Source organism: Pelodiscus sinensis, chromosome 4 (genome assembly GCF_049634645.1).
Source record: "Pelodiscus sinensis isolate JC-2024 chromosome 4, ASM4963464v1, whole genome shotgun sequence".
NCBI classification, from domain to species: Eukaryota; Metazoa; Chordata; order Testudines; family Trionychidae; genus Pelodiscus; species Pelodiscus sinensis.
In genome coordinates, this window is record NC_134714.1 from 31,816,200 (window position 1) to 31,831,321 (window position 15,122).

The window sequence follows — 15,122 nt, forward strand, 5'->3', positions numbered from 1 at the left end:
TTTACAGCTTAGCTTTGCCATGCTATAGACTTTTATTTGGAGTTGAGCATTTGACACCACCTTTTCTCTGCCAGCTTTGTCGTTCTTTTTTGTCTGCTTCTGATTTTCTCTCAGACACCTTCAGTTTCTTCCATGCTGCCCCTTATATCTGAAAGCATAGCCATTATATTGTCAACTATCAGATCTCTCCATAAAACTCATTGCTACCGTGATGTATACAGAGCACTTTTCAATGACTAGGTTGATGGTGTGTTGTGACATTTAGTTATGCTAATCATAATAATTTCATGGTTACCTTGTACTCATTCTAAATGTTACAGTCTCTTGTCATTTATTTAGCGTGTAAGATCTCTGGAACGAGAACCATCTTTTATTAAATGTGTGTTTAATAACTCGTACAATACCCGATTTAGGGTTTTTATGTGCTTTACTGCAATGCAAATAATAATAATTGAGCACATATTATTTAAAGTGTGCTCAAATATGCTTTTATAGTTCAAGGGTCCAGGCGTATTAGATCTTATTTTTAAATGAGAATTTTAAATATACATTTTTAGTTTCATTTTTCCCACTAGAAATCTCACTTCCAAGTTCAGACTCCTCTACTAATAAAGATTGAGAGATCTGTTTCCATAGCAAAAGAGTCATCTTAAGAGATTGTTCAACTGCTGCATTCTTTAAGAAGGTTCCAAATCTTGGAATCAGCTGTCAGGACTGGGGGGAACTTCTGGAAAAATACTGAAAATATGCCTACTGTCCAAAGTGGGGAAGAAGTGCGGATAGCACTAATGTGTCTGTCCTTTTAATCCATAGAATGAAGGAAGTGGGAGAAGCACTTGGAAAAGCCTGTCTTCTGCTTCTTCTTTTTGGGGGAGGGATAGCTCAGTGGTTTGAGCATTGGCCTGCTAAACCTAGGGTTGTGAGTTCAGCCCTTGAGGGGGCCATTTAGGGATCCCAGGTAAATCGGTCAGGGATGGTATTTGGTCCTGCTGTGAGAGCAGGGAACTGGACTTGCTGTCCCTTCAAGGTTCCTTCCAGTTCTATAATTGTATTATTAATGGCAAATAACTAATTTAATCATTTGTTTTCAAATTATAAAAATCAGTTGTGCAACCAAGATCTTCTAATTACTCATGAGAATGTTAGTGAAGTAATGCCAGTGATGCCAATTCAGCCTAAAGTAGGTGGAAATTTAGCTTGTTTAAAGCTAGGGCTATGTCTATGCTCGCAAGTTTGGGGAACGAAAGTGCTGTCAACTGGAAGAAGTTTCCAAAACCGAAAACTTCCCAAACTGTTGTTTCTGGTACCTCCTGTCGACAACTCATGGCCATATCTGCAGCTCTCTCATTGACAGAAAGGACAGAAAGGATATGTATCCCACAGTGCCTTGGGTCACCTTCACTTGCTAAGTCCTGTGGAAAACCAAGTACCATCCCTGATGAATTTTTGCCCCAAATCCTAAATGGCCTCCGCAACTAAGCAGCTTGCCAGGGTGGGGAAGAAAGCCAACATTTTACAGGGGAAGGGGGTGTTCGACAACAGTTCAAGGGTCCGGCCAAATCCCAGCCGGGTGAGAGAGCCGACAAATGCAGGGGTTTTGCCTCCACAGGGGAACTGACAGTGGCGACGTGGCGGCCACTGGGTCGGCAGGGATACGGCCTGCAACACACCAACCAAGTCGGTGGGTCAGCAGGAATCCAAGCCGCAACGCACTGCCCACCTGACTTCCATTTCCTCAACCGCCCCAGGATTGGCGATTCCTGGGACACTTCCCAGTTCACCCTGGGGGCCTACCTTGCTCAGGTGCTGCATCTTGGGGTCAGCCGGGGACAGAGGTGCTGGCAGTGTGTCCACTGGTTCCGGCTCCAGCTCAGACAGGCGCTATGGCGGACCGGTCCAGTCACTGGGGCCTGGTGGGGGTCCTTTCGGTGAGTCTTCAGGCCATGGCAACATTCTCCAGGGCCCGGGCAAGTAGTCAGGGGCCGGCAGGGGTCCTGGCAGCCCAACCCAGTCCTCCTGTCGGGCACGGCATAACTGGGTCCTTTGCTGCGGAAGCTGAGGACAGGCATCTGGCCTGTTCGGCCGCCAAACTCCCACTGAGCTCTTATACCCCCTGCTTCTGGCTTCCTGTGAGTAGGGCTAGGGGAGCCTGGACCAGCCCACCAAGAGGTCTTAGAGAACCCTTCCTTTTCCGGGTCAGAGGGAGGCCATGTCACTGTCCCAGACCCATTACACACACAGAGGAGCTCCTATTCACTCCTATTCAGTAGTTGCAGTCCTGTCGTGGGGGGAAGGGGAAATATGCCTGAAGGCTAAGACTTGGGAGCTCAATGAAGGAACTGGAACTTTTAAGTCTCTTAGCAGTCACATGCACATAGTCTGGCAACAGGGGAGTGGTGGAGAGCAGATGCACAATCACAGGCTAGCTGGATTGCAGCGAAATTAAACTTTCATTCTGATTGGCTAGAACCAGGGATAGGTGGATTCCAGGAACCAATCAAAAAACCAAGAAGTTACAAGCCACTGTAAAAGGTCCTGAACACCAAAAAACACCCTAGCCAATAAGCATACATGAGCCAACTAAGGCCATGTCTATGCTGCCACATTTTGTCACCAAAAACTGCCTTCTGACGACAAAAACCTCTGAGCATCCACATTAAGCGACAAATGTCATAATATATGGCCATTTCTGGTGACAAAAACTTCCAGCCCTGTTGACAATCATTCAATGTATACTAACTAGGGTTTTTGTTGAGTTTATTGGACTCCAGCATGTATCCCACAATGCCCCATTTAGCCATTTTAAACATCACCTTGAACTCGGCTGCTCTTCATCCAAGTAATGTTTGCAGGTAAGCAGATACTCTCTTCCCATGTACAAACCCTTGGAACTTTAAATCCATTTTCTGTGTCTATGGCACATTGTATGGTGGCCCTCGTGATGTCTTCTCAAGGAAACAGGGGTGGTGGCTATGGATTCAAATGCTCTCCTGCTTGGACCATCGCAGAGCTTTTAGATCTAATTCAAGTGTGAGGTGAAGAAATGGTGCAATCAGAGCTGTGAGTGACCCGTAGGGAATGGGACATGGTTCCATTTCTTGAGCCCTGTGTGAGAAGGGGTATGAGAGACACCCTACAATGCAGAGCCAAGATAAAGGAACTCTAGTAGGTCAAACCAGAATGGAAAGGAGGCAAACAGTCGGTTTGGTGCTGCACCCAAAACATGCCTGTTTTATAAAGAACTGGATGGAATACCACTACCATATCCCAAGACATCGTGGATAGTTCTCAGGAAAAAAAAAAGAGACAGAAACACTTATCCTTGATACACAGACACCAAATTCATGAAGAAATTGAAGAGGGCCAGGAGGTCAGGGTTAATCCGGTGAGGAACTGTTCTCAAGTAACAATGTTTGTGAGCATGCTTACAACTTATCATGGAAGAGATGCTGTGTGTTGAAGCAATGGAAAGGAATGTTGCTATGCGGGCAGCAGGGTTAGGGACTGAGTGGGCACCAACCACATGGGGCAGTATAGAGATGCATGCACCATTCACCTTTCCAGACCACTCCACATTTATGTCTGTGAAATGTCCATGGAGATCCACAGACTCCTGAAGCACCGTGGATAAGTACCCATTACAATTGATGTACTCTGAGACAAGATGGAGTGGCACTATATTGGGGACGTGTGTCCTATCTATTGTCCTGCCACAGTTAGAAAAGCCCTTTTCAGCAAAGCCAGAAACTATGTCATCCACATTTCCCAGAGTCATAGTCCTGTCCATCAAAGTGTGATTTATTACCACGCACACTTGTAGAAGTACTGCCCTGACAGTAGACTTGCCCACTCCAAACTGATTCTCAGCTGAATGATAGCAAATGGAAGTGGCCAGCTGAGATGATAAAACCAGTGCATTTACTAAGATGAAGGTGAAAGGAATTTCTCTTAAATTCTGTTTAAAAGTGAAAGGAGAATAAATGTGACTTCCAGGAAGTGCAGAAGTATTTTAATTGTAACCATGCTGGTGTGCTCATACATGTGAATAAAGAATATCAAAAAGTTTCAAGTCATGTATCAAAACCCAATTATGCTAGACTCTATAAAATCTCTCATGGCATCTGTTCACACCAGGCGTGGACAATAATTTTTAATGGGGGGCCATTAAAGAATTTGGAAATTGATCAAGAGCTGTACTCCTCCATGATATTGATGGAGGAGGTGTGGGGTCTGGGATGGAGGTTGGGTGCACAAGGGAGTTTGGGATGAGGGAAGGAGTTGTGACTTGAGGCACTGAACTGCTGGTGGCTTGATTGTGGCACAGGGCAGGGAATTGGGGTAGAGGAGGCGGTGCAGGGATTTGGGTTGTGAGCAAGGTAGGAGGGTACTATGATCTGGGGCAGGGGATTGGGGTGCTGGATCTAGGAGGGAATATGGATACAGGAGGGGAGCAGAGAATTTGTGTATGTGGAGCAGGGGCAGGAGTGGGGGGCAGATGGTTGGGGAACGGAGGGACTAGGGTTCCAGAGGCAGGCTCTGGCCAGTAAACTTACCAGCCAGCAGCTGTTCCTGAATCAGTCTCCCTGCCTGCCCCGCCCCTGCACAGGCTGTAGCCATGTACTCTGGAGCCCCTCGTGCTTCGTGCCTGTCTGTTATTGAAACAGGTAGCTCCCATTGGCCAGTTTGCGGGTTGGATGTGGCCTGCGGGCCGTATTTTGTCCAGGCCTGGTCCACACATTCACATCTCATTATGCACTTAACCAGCAATCTTGAGATGACTCTGACTTGGATAGAACAATGTGCAAGCCAGACAGTTGTTAACTCTGAGCCCAGTGCATGGATAGATACTGCTTGTGAATGGACTCAACGTAAGCAGGCACTCGAAGAAGAAAACATCCACCTCCCTTTTTAACTGTTCTTCAAGATATATTGCTCACGTCCATTCCATTACCTGTCATCCTGTCCCTTTGTCAGTGTTAGCAAGAAGGAATTGATTGGGCAGGCAGAGCTTAATATACCGATGCATGAGCGTGGCACACAATATTGCTAAACAAATAACTTGTGTGTGGAATAAAACGAAAATAACCACTCTCTCTTCTTGGGAGCAAATTTGTGTTTACATACAGTATATTATGGAATGGCATTTTATTTAATAGAAGTCAGTAAAGTTTAATGAATTTGGCAGCCAGAGGGTGTGATTCAACATCAAGTTTAGTGAAACTGCAAAGAGCTTTATAAAATATATTTTACTTCTACATTTTGTCATGCCGTTTAGCGCATTGATAATGAATCTGTCAGAAATCATATTAATCTTATATTGGAGGAAAGCCCTGTAACACCTGATTGGGTATACAGTTTTTTAAGCCTAGACGATGTTTTTGTTTCAAATACCACAGATTATTTCATGTGTTCATGTTAAATCTGTTCCACAAATTCAAAATGTAGTTTTTTGCCTAGGAGGTAGTGAATAGTGTCACGGGTTCTGTGTTATTCTCTGTGTAATGGAAGTTTATTTGTTTATGCAGTTTTGAATTGTTTGAATGATAGCTATGGGTGAACAACTTGGAACTATTAGTTATCTGTATCATTTATTCATGTTAATCATCTATCAATATATTTAATGTGTTTTAGAATGAGAGAGCATATTCCTTTTGTGGAACAATAGAATATATGGCACCAGATATTGTCAGAGGAGGAGACACAGGACATGACAAGGTTTGTTTCATTTCAGCTTTCTTTTGTCACTGCCTGTTTACATTTCTGATGAAAGGGAAGCCTACTCTTTAGCTTTTTGTGTGATTATTAGTCTACCCTCACTCTCTTTCAGAAGTCAAGCCTTCCTTGCTATGAGGTCCAGAGAGAAGTGAGAAGCAGACTGTTGAAGGTCTCAGAGTGAAAATAGGAGGGTTAGGTGTGGAGGCAGTAGGATGTGTACTATAGATCAGTAAAGAGATGGGCATGGTAGCTGAGACATTTCTAGAACAAATAAAAACAGAAGTAACCAGAACATGAGCCCTGGTAGTAGTGGGGGACTTTTCACTCTCCAGATGCTTTTTGGATAAATACATTCAGGAAAACAGGCTGTCAACAAGTTCTTAGAATGTATTGGGGACAATTTTTTTCAGAAGGTAAAGGAGGTGAGCAGAGGAGTAAATATTTTAGATTTGATTCTGATTAACAAGAAGTGGTTGCGAATCTGAAAGCAGAAGACAGTTTTAGTGAAGATCTCAAAATGATAGCATTTATAATTCTTAAAAGAATTATAGCAACAAAAATAAGGACAATGGACTTCACAAAAATAGACTTCAACAAAACTCTAAAGAATAGTTATGTAAGATACCTTTGGAAAGAAAGTCTAAGGCAAATGGGACTACAGGAAGGCTCGCAGTTTCTCTGAGACAGTATTAAAATGAAAACAGCAAACTTTATCCTGATGCAAAAGAATGATAGAAGAATCCTGAGAGGTCAATGTGGTTGTTTCAGGGGTTCTTAAATAATGTGAACATCAAAAAGTAATTGTAAAAAATAGAAACAAGGATGAAATTGCTAAGGATGAGTATGAAAAAATAGCACAAACACGCAGGAACAAAATCAGAACGATTGAGGTACAAAATGACGTATACCTAATAAAAATGTAAAAGCAATAAGAAGAGGTTCTATAAATACATTAGGATCAAGAGAAAGACAAATGAAAATATAGGTCCATTAGCTAGGAAGGAAATCTAAAGAAAAGATAGCAATATTTAATGCCTATTTTGCTTCAGTGTTCACTAAAAAGGTTACTTGTGACTAGATGCTTAACCCATCATTAACAACAAGTAGGAAGAAATACAGAACAAAATAGGGATTGAACAGGTTAAAGAATATTTAGGTAAGTTAAATGTTGCATTCAGTTTACAGAGCCTGATAAAGATCATCCTAGACCTAGAGTACTTAAGGAGATAGCCAAAGCAAACATTTTTAAGAACTCATGGAGGATGGGAGAGGCCTGGAATATTAGAGAAGGAGGAACATACTTATCTTCAAAAAGAAGAGCAAAGACGACCCAGGGAATTATAGCCTAATCAGCCTAACTTGCATACCTAGAAAGATAGTGAAACAAAATATTAAACAATTTCTAAGCAGTATGATATAATAGCATGATAAATAATAGGATATTTTCCTCCCCTACTCTCAGTCTCTCCACTCTTTTCTGGCCCTGATCTTGTGAGGGGTATTCTTGCCCTTGAAAAGGGATCTTTACCGTCTCCAAATTGAGCAGTTCCATCTCTAACCAGTGGAGTGCACATCTCCGAAAAAGATGAAAGCCCTTCTTGGGCTTTTGGCAACTCAGCATCTTTGTCCAAAAGTTGAATTTCAGGATGATTACACTGGCATTTATAATTCCCTCTTTTCAGAAAAGGATATACAGGTTGAAACCCTCTAAACAAGGACTCTCTGGTCCAGCAACCTCTGTGGTCTGGCATGGATGTTGCAGGATCAGAGAGCTCTGGTTGAGGTCCAGTAGCAGGGATCCCTCTGGGGATGGCAAGCCCACAAGGAAGCTGTTGGCGGGGCTTCCCAGCAGGGCTAGGAGACCTGGTGCATGGCTGCCTGACTGGGTTGGGAGCTGCGGTAGGGATTGCCCAGTGAGGCTGGGAGCCGTGGTGGCGGTGGCTCAGTGGGACAAGGAACTGCGGTGCATGGCTGCCTAGCTTCAGAGCCTCAGCACGTGGTTGCCCAGCAGATCCCGGGGCCCCAGTGCATTGCTGTCAGGTGAGTCCCGGAGCCCCAGCATGTGGCTGCCCCATGGGGCCTGGAGCAACACAATCATGCTCATTGGGGCTGGCAGGGCAGCAGAAGCAGCAGGAGGTAGGTAGCCAGGCCTGGGGGGCCAGTGGCAGAGAGGCCAGAAGTGACCACTCCTGGTCTGGCAAAATCCCTCCTCTGGAACCAGTCAGGTCCCGAGGGTGCCAAACTAGGGAGACCCAACCTGTAGTTTGTGGGTCCTGACATGTATGATACACATTACCACATGGATATTCCTTCATCCCACAAGAATTTTTTGCATTTCATGGTACAACAGGAATATTGCCAGCTTGATACACCTCTTGGACTCACTACAGCACTTGAGTATTTATGAAAGCTTTCTCTGTGGTACCAGGCCAGATGAGGCATTAGAGCTATTTCATGTTTCCATATCTTGACTCTCATCAGGAAGTCATGTCAGAAGCAGGATCTCTTCCACAGATTCTTGCTACCCTAGGCATTTGTGTAAATCAAGAAAATTCCATCTTGTAATCTATTAGGACAATAAACGTTATGGGACCCCTGTGGGTGGACTTAGTCTCTGCAAGAACATTTCGCCCTGCTGACAGATTTCATGTGATGAGCATCTGGATTTCCTGCATTACTCATAAACTGCAAACTATGGTACACCAGTCTCTCTTGCTCTTGGGTCACATGCTCTACTCTACTTCATTCGGTAGATTCCATGTATGCTGTCTGCAAGCCTACCTCCCCTCAACTTACTGGCCAAACAAGGACCATATTGACTCCCTGGTGACAGTTCCTACCAAAATTCTCAACTCCTCTCTTGATGATCAAACCCAGTCACTATGGAGACTTCTTTCAGCCATTCCATATCAAGAACCAGTATTTTGACAGACACCCCCCCGATAGTGTGGTCATTACCTGGGTTACCATGTTGCTCAGAATACCCAGACTCCCCTCTGCTTGCTCAAGAGTCTAGGCTGCATATAAACTTATTGGAACTGAGGGCAGTTCATCTTGTATGCAAGACATGCTTTCCCCTCATAAAATGACTCCATGAACAGATGATGTTGGACAATAACTTCATGGTGATGTAAATAAACAAAGAGGTAGGAGCGAGCTCTCATCTCTGCTGTCTGGAAACAGTCAGACTTGGGAACTAGAGTATTAGAAACCACATCACAATACAAGCAGGCAAACTAAGCAGAAGTTTCTCTGCAGACCAAAATTGGAGCATTCTTGCTTGAATAGTGTCCCTGTGGGTGCTTCACTGTTGGTGTCAGGTTGTTGGCTCTGCAGATCGGAGTCTTCATTAGGAGTGGTCGGTCGGACCATGCATGCCTGGTGCGTGCTTTGTGCTGTTTGCGCCCTTTTGATCTCTCTCACGGTCCAGCTCCCACCAGTTCCTTCTTCGCCTCCCCAGGTTGTAGACGGACGGAGACTTATCTTCTCAATGACTCTAGTCAAGAGAAGCTATCTGTGTTTTAGTATTAGTTGTATTCATAGTTCAGTCAGTTTTCACTTGTTAGTATAGTCATAGTTACAAGTAGTATGGTTTTAAAAACAAACAGGTTTTTCTCGTTAGAGGCTTCTCAATTACTTAAAAAAAAAGGAGGAGAAGAAAAGAAAGACAGAGAGTGGTTTTCTTTTTAAGACCACCACAGCAACAGACCCCTTATCATGCTGGGCTCTCCAGGATTTCAGAAATGTGTCACATGCTGAGAGTGTATGCCAATCTCCGATGGCCACTCAGACTGCATAAAATGCCTTGGCGAATCCCATGTACCCCAAAAATGCACCCATTGCACAAAACTCACAGTAAGGGCATGGCAAGATAGGGAGATGAGGCTCAGGATGTGTCTATATGACAAAGCCCTGCAGCCTTCAGAACCAGCCTCTCGTTCGCTGAGAAAGGAAAAACGGAGAGCTTCCTCTCTCACTGCGGCTCCCGCACACAAAAGAGCTTCGTTTGCCCACTCCTTTCCACCAGCCTCAACAAGCAGAATAAGTGTTGGGAAGAAGCAGGGAACATCAGGTGCCACGAAACGTGGCTTAAAATGGCCTATGAGCCAAAAATTTGGCACAAACCATCTACGGTGCCAACACTGGCTTGATCTGCAGCACGCTATCCACGGCACCCACAGCAATGGTGCCAAGCGTAGTGACCCTGCAAGCACTGGAGGAAGACATAGAAATAATTACATTGACCAGACATGAATGCACAAAGCCATGCCCCGGCACTGGGTGAGCCAGTTGCCCCCTGGCACCGCGGAAAACAACTCACAAATCGGAAAGAACATGTGATGTCAGTCCAGAGCCTCTTGCGTTTTCACTGACTCCATCATCACCGTCGCCTACACTACATTCACCTCTAATACGAACTACTGTTGTCAGACATGACAGGCATTACAGACTGGTTTCCACCTTTTCTCCTGTACCCCAGCAACCATACCAGAGATGCAGTTCTCTATCACCTCCCCCATCTTCAAGGGGATCTCTTAGGTTGCTACATTCTCCAGTACTTTCTCCTCATACACACCATCATGAAGGCCAGATTAGCATATTTCCATCTCGATACCACTGTCCGAACAAATGGGAATACCAATAACACTGGCATGCATATCATTACGACTATCCCGCTCACTGGTCAATGCGGTACCATCACCAATGACAAGTTTACCATCTACTTTGCTGCCTGGAACATCCACCTGTATGTAGATATTAGCCTCTCCCACGCTACATAGATGGGTGGCTATAATGTCCCCCTCAAACTCCCAACCAGTACCTCAGCAATCTGACCCCAAGGAGGGACAAATATCTGAGACAGAGGAATATAAAAATATTTCTGCAGATAAGGAGAGTAAGTGACTAGACATCTTTGAGCATAAGATTTACTCATCATCATCTCTGCTCCTCTGAATAGCTAATTATGCAGCCTTACTTTCCAATCATAACTTTGATAACTATAATAAGCTTACTTCCTTTATTGAACAGTTACCAGATTAAAAGAGACCAATACTAAAATCAGTCATGCAAGAGGAATATGCCTCATCAAGAGCCTCTCTCCAGATAGCCATTAGTATAGCTGACACAGCAGCTCAGGCCACGGCGACATCCGTAGTCATGAGAAGGGCTTTTTGGCTTCTGAAATCTGTAGTTCTGCATGAATTACAAACAGAAGTGGCAGACCTCCCATTTGATAAAGAAAAATTATTCTCTGGAAAGACAGATGAGGTCTTACATTCCAGTAAGGACTCGAGAACTACCCTCTGTACCAGGGTATGCACAACCCACCTTACCTACGTAGACAGTATGTAGCATACCGAAGACATCGAAACTTTTCATACCCAAGATACCAACAACAGCCTTTCGACTAATCCAGGCCAAGACAATGGCCCCAAAAGGGAAGGCCTCAGAACCGCTGTAACCCAAACCAGCAGACAAACAAATAACAGGTCTGACTTCCAGATCGAAGGCGTATAGGACCTCCCTGTGCTGGGTCACCATGATCACTGTACCCCAACCTTTCACCATTGGCTCAGGCCATTTTACTGTCATTGGCCCGCCATCACATCAGATTGTTGGGTCCTAGAGATCGTAATATCAGGCTACACCCTCCATTTATAGCCCTACTTCCTAGCTCCCCATCATCCCTGTACCTCTTCAGGGACCCTTCTGACGAGGATCTACTGAAAAAAGGAGGTCCACTGTCTTCTAAACATCAGAACAGTAGAAACGGTACCGGAAGACTTCAGAGGTAGGGGCTTCTATTCCCACTGTATTCCCACAGCAAAAAAGACTGATTGCTGGAGACCTATTCTAGACCTCCACAGATTGAACCAATATCTTCGGAAACAACGATTCAAGATGGTGACTCTAGCATCCATTATCTCAGCATTAGAACAGGGGGACTAGTTTGCAGCCCTCGACCTGTAAGACGCCTATTTTCATATCACTATACACCTGGTGCGCAGACGATTTCTACGCTTTGTGGTTGGATTGGACCTCTATCAGTTCCACGTCCTGCCATTCAGCCTTTCATCAGCATCCAGGGTATTTTCTAAAACGCTAGCTGTCATCATGGTATATCTGCATCGACAACGGATTATGATTTTTCCTTATCTGGACAACTGTCTAATAAAAGTTCCAACCTCTACGGATATGCTCCGTATGCTATCCATAACCAGACAGACATTCAGCCTCGTAGGTCTTATTGTTAATGAACAGAAATCAATGCTTATACCTAAATATAAGGGATTCATTGGAGCCCAACTGGACTCCACCATGGCAAGGGTGTACCAACCATCACAATTCCAAGCAATCCAAGACCTGGTACTTGCACTCACAAACAGCTCCAGAGTATCAATACTTACCTGTCTCCAACTCATGTGCCATATGGCAATTACAACTTATGTGGTTGCTCATGCGAGGCTCCACTTTCGCTACCTTCAACACTGGCTTGCTTCCATTTACAGCCACCGGAAGCGGTAAGCAAGTGTCTCCACCTACCGATGTTCTAGCATCTCTGAAATGGTGGACCGAACCAAACAACTTACTTGTAGGAGTCCCATTCAATCAGGATCAGCCTACCACACAGATCACTACCAATGCTTCCCTCAAGGGATGGGGAGCCCATATGGGCGATATGTCTGTCCAAGGTCTATGGATGACCAGGGAGTCTACCTTACACATCAACATATTGGAATTGAGGGCAGTTGCAAATTCATGCAGGCATTTTCTTACGCACATCTGAGGAGCCACAATCAGGATACTTACCAACAATGTATCCACAATGTACTATATAAATTGAGATGGGGGTGCCCGTTCCCTGTACACTGAGGTGTTTTGACTATGGAATTGGTGCATCTACAATGGAATTACCTTGACAGCTTCGTACTTACCCGGGACCAACATTGTGGGAGTGGGAACACGAGTGGGAACTTCATCAACATGTTTTCCAGCCTATTTTCAATCGATAGGGTCATCCACAAATAGACCCTTTCGCCTCCTTCGAGAATACGAAATGGCAACAGTATTGGTCCAGAGCCAGCATCCGTCATGGATCTCTAGGGGATGCCTTACTCCTCTATTGGAGAGGTCCCCTATTGTACGCTTTTCCTCCTACTTCATTCATTCCCAGAGTTCTTGAGAAAATCAATAGATACGATGCAACAGAGAGTCTTATAGCCCCATTCTGGGCACGACAAACGTGGTTCCCCTATTTGTATCAAATATCTCCTCAATCACCCTATCACCTCCCCAGACATCGCAATCTAACCCAGAACATCCGGACTCTAGTTCACTCTCAACCCCATACACTACAGTTGACAGCTTGGTTCATTTTTGGTTCCAGGAAGGAAAACTCCACTGTTCGAAGAAAGTGAGAAATGTGCTATTGCATAGCAGAAAACAATCCACTTGACCCACTTGCCGTCAAGGCGCAGGTTCCTATCCCAGTGCTCTGGAAAGAGTATAGATCCATGCATGGCACCCTTATACGTCATTTTGGGTTATATCCTGCTACTGAAAGAAACAGGATTAGTACTATCCTTTGAAAGTACACTTAGAAGCAATCACTGTGTTCCACAGCTCAGTTGATGGTTCTTCGGTGTTTGCACTCCCTATCATCAGGAGGTTCCTCAAAGGCCTCTCCAATCCATACCCTCCATGTAGACTACCACCACCTGCATGGAACTTGGAGTTGGTTCTAGATGCTCTTACCCATGACCCCTTCGAGCCGCTAGCAACCGCTCCGCTGTCAAGTATGATATTCAAAGTTACATTTCACGCAGAATTGGAGAAATAGTAGCCCTAATGGTAGTGCCACCATATACCATCTTCAGTAAGGACAAAGTCATATTGCGCCTACATCCATATTTCATCCCTTAGGCTTGCTCAGCCTTCCACATAAAGGAGCCGATTGTACTTCCATCTTTCTACCCGAGACCATACACGAGTAGTCGTGAGGCCCTGCTTCACTGACTAGATGTGCGTAGATCACTTGCCTTCTATATAGATAGAACTCGAACCTTTTGTAAATCAGATTGACTACTAATTTCAGTGGCAGAACATTGCAGGGGCGAACCCCCTTCATCTCAACGGATCTCAAGACTTATTGTTACTTGCATTCAAAAGTGCTATGCCATATGAAATAAACCACTGCCAGAGACACCTAGGGCACATTCTATGAGAGTTGTAGCAACCTCTACAGTCTTTCTTCATGGAGTTCCTCTCGAAGACATTTGTCGAGATACCAACGATATCTTCATGAAACATTACTCAATCTCTCGCACCTCATCTGTTGATACTGCGGTGGCCTCTGCCATGCTCTCAACTGTGACTAAACCATGACTCAGTTACCTGCCTTCCTTATATTCAGATACTGCTACACATTCACCAACAGTGGAGCACTCACAGGAATACTACTACTCGAAGAAGAGGAACTTATTCACCTGGGTGCAGTAACGAGTTCTTTGAGATGTGTGTCCCCATGGGTGCTCCACTACCTGCCCTCCTCCCCGCTTTGGAGTCTCTTATTGTATCTTTCAGATACTGGGGTGGACTCGAGGAACTGGCAGGAGCCAGACTGTGTGAGAGATCAAAAGGGCGTGAATGGTGCGAAGCCTACACCGCTCATATGTGGTCCGGCCAACCACTACTAATGAAGACTCTGATCTGTTGCAGTGGGACAACCCGACACCTATAGTGGAGCACCTATGGGGACACACATCTCAAAGAATCGCTTTTACTGCACTAAGGTGAGTAACTTTCTCATACAGCAGTCTTACTGAAGATAGTCACAGTATCGGGCACTCAGGGAACTTCTTTGTGTACAAGACAAACGGGGTGTCATATGTCATGATTCTAAGCCTGATGCTTTCCTAGACAGACTGCCTCAGATACACCTTCCCTCCTATCCACCTCCTACTGCAAGTTGGAGGAAAAATCCATTATGACAGAGCCACCATCCTCCTATCATTCTATTGTCCCAAATAGTTCAGGTTCTCAGAACTTCCACTGATGTCCATATTGCCTCCTATGAGATTCTGCCTGTTTCCAGATCACCTAACCCAGGATTGGAGGGGGTGGGAGAAATCAAATATCCAAACTTGGTTCACATCATCTCACAACTATTTTCTAAATGATGCTTATTAGAATGTGTATCTCAAGTTACTACCCAGCGTGTATCAATGACGTGAAAACAGATTTTGGAAAACGAAGCTAAAATTTATTGAAGCTTTAATTTTAGGTAAACAGTTTTTGAGGGCCATTATTCTAGCATATTTATAATAATGAGATGTGCTCTTAAATTTTCTTGCTGTTAAGTGTTTTTGAAAATCAAGTCACACTGTTGCAAACACCCCTTTTTC

General features: G+C 44.6%; 1 protein-coding gene across 3 annotated transcripts in view; it reads left to right on the forward strand.

Moving 5' to 3' along the window:
* The window catches only part of RPS6KA5 (ribosomal protein S6 kinase A5), a 205,041-nt gene that overhangs the window by 105,375 nt on the left and 84,544 nt on the right, over positions 1 to 15,122 (forward strand). For 2 of the 3 annotated variants that reach the window (XM_075926718.1, XM_075926719.1), the window contains one exon: positions 5,632 to 5,715. In XM_075926718.1, coding sequence (XP_075782833.1) covers positions 5,632 to 5,715 — 84 coding nt within the window. Of the gene's footprint in view, positions 1 to 5,631; positions 5,716 to 12,254; positions 14,511 to 15,122 lie in introns of those variants that run through there. The other variant, XM_075926720.1, reaches the window with a different exon arrangement.